General features: G+C 37.4%; 1 protein-coding gene across 1 annotated transcript; it reads left to right on the forward strand.

The window, feature by feature from the left end:
- Positions 1 to 2,321: 2,321 nt before the first annotated feature.
- LOC126841835 (enhancer of split mbeta protein-like) lies at positions 2,322 to 3,805 on the forward strand. The gene is made up of 2 exons (XM_050578511.1): positions 2,322 to 2,548; positions 2,668 to 3,805. The coding sequence occupies exons 1-2, from the start codon at positions 2,453 to 2,455 to the stop codon at positions 3,148 to 3,150; spliced, it is 579 nt and encodes a 192-aa protein (XP_050434468.1). The 5' UTR covers positions 2,322 to 2,452; the 3' UTR covers positions 3,151 to 3,805.
- Positions 3,806 to 4,115: the final 310 nt, after the last annotated feature.

Raw genomic sequence — 4,115 nt, forward strand, 5'->3', positions numbered from 1 at the left:
TAGAAAATCAATATACAAAACACGAACCCCACGTACTTACAAAACAATGCTTTCTCAGGTCAGCTTTGAAGGCCGAAGCTAAAATTATTCAAGATTTGTAAATTTAAAGTGGAAAATAAATGTATTATGTAGACTTAAAACAAAAACACACACACACCATATTAATAACAGTTAACAAATAATAATAATAATTTGCGTTCAATCCAAAATAATAGTAGTACAATATCTTCTGTGACTCAAATGCTCATTACCATAATAATTGATTGCACATATTAGCGTTTAACGGGGGTTTTTTTTTTTAACCTTTAAATCAGTTCCGACCTCGTCGTTGTGCTGGTATTTTTTATGTTTTCATCGATGGTCTATGTCAGTTTGCAAATCCGAGTAATAAACGTTAAAAATCGCCTGCGTCCAAAAACTAGTTTGAACTGAACTGAAATCGCACGGTCAACTACATATTATATTATTCTTGTTGTGAACAAATTACGTTGAACTTTAACCATGTGAGCAATTAACGTGTGGATTCCCCGGGCGATAGAAATATTTCATTATAAAACCATCGTGTCATATTACATCTATTAAGTTAATTACATTTGTTTTACACCAGAAACAAAACAAATAACGCGTTCTTGTTAAAAAAAAAAAAAAAGTTGTTGAAACATCTATCGTTGCACTTAATTGCCCTAATCGTCATAATCGTGTACAACGTACCTTGCATCTATAACATATCCTAACAATTATAACAATACATAATGGAAAAGTTGTTGGAGGGGGGGGAAGGGGCATTGGATCACATTTATAATTATATGATGTAAATTTAAAAATATTTTTTCATCCATAAAATCGATATGAAAATTACCAAACAATTTTGTTTAGTTTCGAACTAGAACCTATTATTTAAAACAACTTCAAAACTAATACTTCAGTCTTTTGAAAATGTTTTCAAACATCGAATAAAACCTAAGACAAAAACAATAAAATATTGGTTTAACTTTGTCAACTCTAAGTTTCCATCAAATATTCTTGTTTGTCACTTTCTTTACAATTGTGCGCATCGAAATCTATGAAAATTAATGTATAAATATAAAATTTTATTATGAAAAAAAATAACATTAATACACACCTGAGTTGTAAAAAAACTAGACATGATAAAGACAAAACGGTTTTAAAATTTGAATTCAACGTTTACAAAATCTACAAAAATGAGGTGTTATGAATCGGTACATACTATGATACTAAATACTAAACAAAAGTACATTTAGAATACTTAAAAGGTATTTAAACTTTACAACTCCTAATTTTTTGGCCAAGGCACTGTGACAGCTACAATTTTGCCTTTAATTAGACATTTCTATCTCGAAGTACTTTAGTCACTACTTAAGTTGACAGTTATAGTTACTTACTATCAGAAACGAGAGAATATTAATATAAATGGAAAAACCTACCAGAGTAGGTACTCTGGACAAGAAAACCAAAAAATAATTACATTTTTTATAAAAATCAAATTACCTCCATCATCAAAATACATTATCGAAATCAAAAACGATGAAAAACGTGCAAACTACTAAGCAACCTGGATTTGTTGAAAAACGAAATCTCTTTAATCTTGACAATAAATTACCGTCGACAAATCCGAAATCAAAAAGCAATTAATTTTTTCGAGGCAATATTTTTTAGTTTTGCAATTTCTTCAAAACAAATTTTATTTGAACACGTCATGCTTTTAAACCTCGCAATCGCGAGAGCTTCAAATTATGTTCAACGTATGATACATTTATTTTAGTCTATAGATTTATAGGTTTGCTAACAAAAATTCCAAGTCTGTAAAGCATAAGTGCCACTTACACACATTACGATTTCGTATAACTCACTGTGTGTTTTTCTGGAGGGGGAAAAAAATAGGGACTGCAAAAGGCGAAATAATGTATTATTGTATTTTAAGCGCGATACACACACACACACACACACAAATAATAATAATATAAACGCGTTTATGTATTCTGCGCGCGTGTGAGCGCGAGCCCGCGGTACCTCTAAATTAGCGCGTGGCAGGTGTGCGCGCGTGTTGTGCACGTTTGTAATAGCTCACGGCTCTCTCACACGCCGTCGCCCCCTACCTTTGTGCAGTCCCCCTAGGGCATGCCGATGCGCGTCGTCCTCGGCGGTGGGTATACTGTGGGAATGCGACCAAGATTCCCACGGGCGCCCGTGCTCCACCCTTCCCGGCACCGGACCCCCTACCCTGCGCGCGTATACCTGCCGGCGGCCGCCGCATATATAAACCGGCCGTGCCCCTGGGTCACGCAACCATTTGACCGTGCGCCACCGTCGTGCACTATCGTCTCCGACACCTCCTCGCGTTTGTGTGTGTGTGTGTGTGTACTATTTGTGCGATCGTTTTTCATATTATTCGTGTGTTGTTTATACCTGTTCCGAATTTTCGTCCGTCAACATGCATCCCGAAGCGATCAGACGGTCTTACAGCATGATCCACCGGCAAGCCGACTACGACGAACAGCCCGTGTCCAGGACCTACCAGTACAGAAAGGTAATTAGTGTTTTTTTTTTTTTGTTTTCACCGCAGCGTGTTCATTTTTAAAACGATTTTTATTTTTACTTCGAGTTGTACTAACGGTTTTTTTTTTTTTTTTTGTTGCTTTTGTCCAGGTCATGAAACCCATGTTGGAACGCAAACGCCGGGCTCGCATCAACCGGTGCCTGGACGAGCTCAAGGAGCTGATGGTGGTGGCGCTGCAGGCCGAGGGCGAGAACGTGAGCAAGCTGGAAAAGGCCGACATCCTGGAGCTGACGGTGCGACATTTGCACAAGCTCAAGCGGCACAACGCGCTGGGCCTCAACGGCGACTCGGTGTACGCCGACAAGTTCCGCGCCGGGTTTGCGCATTGCGCCACCGAAGTGTCCAACTACCTGACGGCCGACGCCCGCTCGCCGCCCGTCGACCCGACGTCCGGCGTCAAGTTGCTCCACCACCTGGGCGCTTGCATGCGCAAAATCGACGGGCCCGACTCCGTCGCGTCCACGCCGGCCGCCCGACCCGACCACCAACCTCAGCAGCAATACAGGCCTTACACGCCGCCGGCCACTCCCAGCGACCTCAAAGACGACCAGACCGTTTGGAGGCCTTGGTGATCAGGCATCACCGTCGTTAATAATTATTACACGGTTCAAACCCGCTGAAGACTGATCGCAATCGAGGACCTTCCAGTTAAGCTTAACCCTTTATTGCATGCACATAAGTTTTACAATGTTTTTGTTTCTAAGTCGACACAAACGACACGAAAAGAGTTTATTTTATTTTAACCCTTTTGAGATTTTATCTCAGTCGACTCAGTAACTTCTGCGATTTTTACAATCGAATTCATGCAACTAAGGGTTAAGATTCATTGTTATTATTATTATTATTATTTTTATCGGCGAGGCTTATAGCCGTTTACAATTATTATTAAAATGTTTTTTTTTTTGTTTTAAATTTTGTTAATAATTCGGCCGTTGCTCATTATCGGCCAAACGTTTTTATTTTTGTATTCTATATAATCCTTTATAATAATATTATAGTATATTAATATAATACGGTCGAGTACAGCTGTATACCAAAATTTTTGTTTATAAAAACGGGCCCGTACGACTCCGACAACGACTGTTTATAATCACGATCGCGTTTAAATCTTTTTTATTCGCCTTTTTCAAAAAAATTATGTTTAAATCTATTATTTATTTTTTATATATGTACTACGACGTGAATCCTATTTATATATATTTATAATATAAGCTTATCTGTGATATTGTGTACAAAAAAATATAATAATTATTTATTATTATAATGCATACAAATATGTTTTTGTTTCTTAACATAAAATTCTCTCCAAATTATCATTATAGCCTATGGTCTGTGACCGTATTAAGGTATACAAAAAATCGTGGGTAATTTCTAAAAAGGTGAAATAATTATATTATTTTTTAAATGCCAGTTTCTACGGTCGCTTTTACATATTAGTTTTATACAAACGACAATATAGTGGCCTAATTGGAGGTTATTATTTTTTTTATCAAAACTCGACAAACTGGCTCTTTTAAGCCAAAGGTATATGTGTATA

This window comes from Adelges cooleyi, unplaced genomic scaffold (genome assembly GCF_023614345.1).
Source record: "Adelges cooleyi isolate 19-005CV unplaced genomic scaffold, UGA_ACOO_1.1 ACOO_flye_CR_arks_rails_tigmint_CR_PRNA_41, whole genome shotgun sequence".
NCBI lineage: Eukaryota > Metazoa > Arthropoda > Insecta > Hemiptera > Adelgidae > Adelges > Adelges cooleyi.

Coding starts and splice junctions, on each gene's coding strand:
- LOC126841835 (XM_050578511.1), top strand. CDS start 2,453: ATGCATCCCGAAGCGATCAGACGGTCTTACAGCATGATCCACCGGCAA. Junction 2,549..2,667: donor GGACCTACCAGTACAGAAAG/GTAATTAGTGTT, acceptor GCTTTTGTCCAG/GTCATGAAACCCATGTTGGA.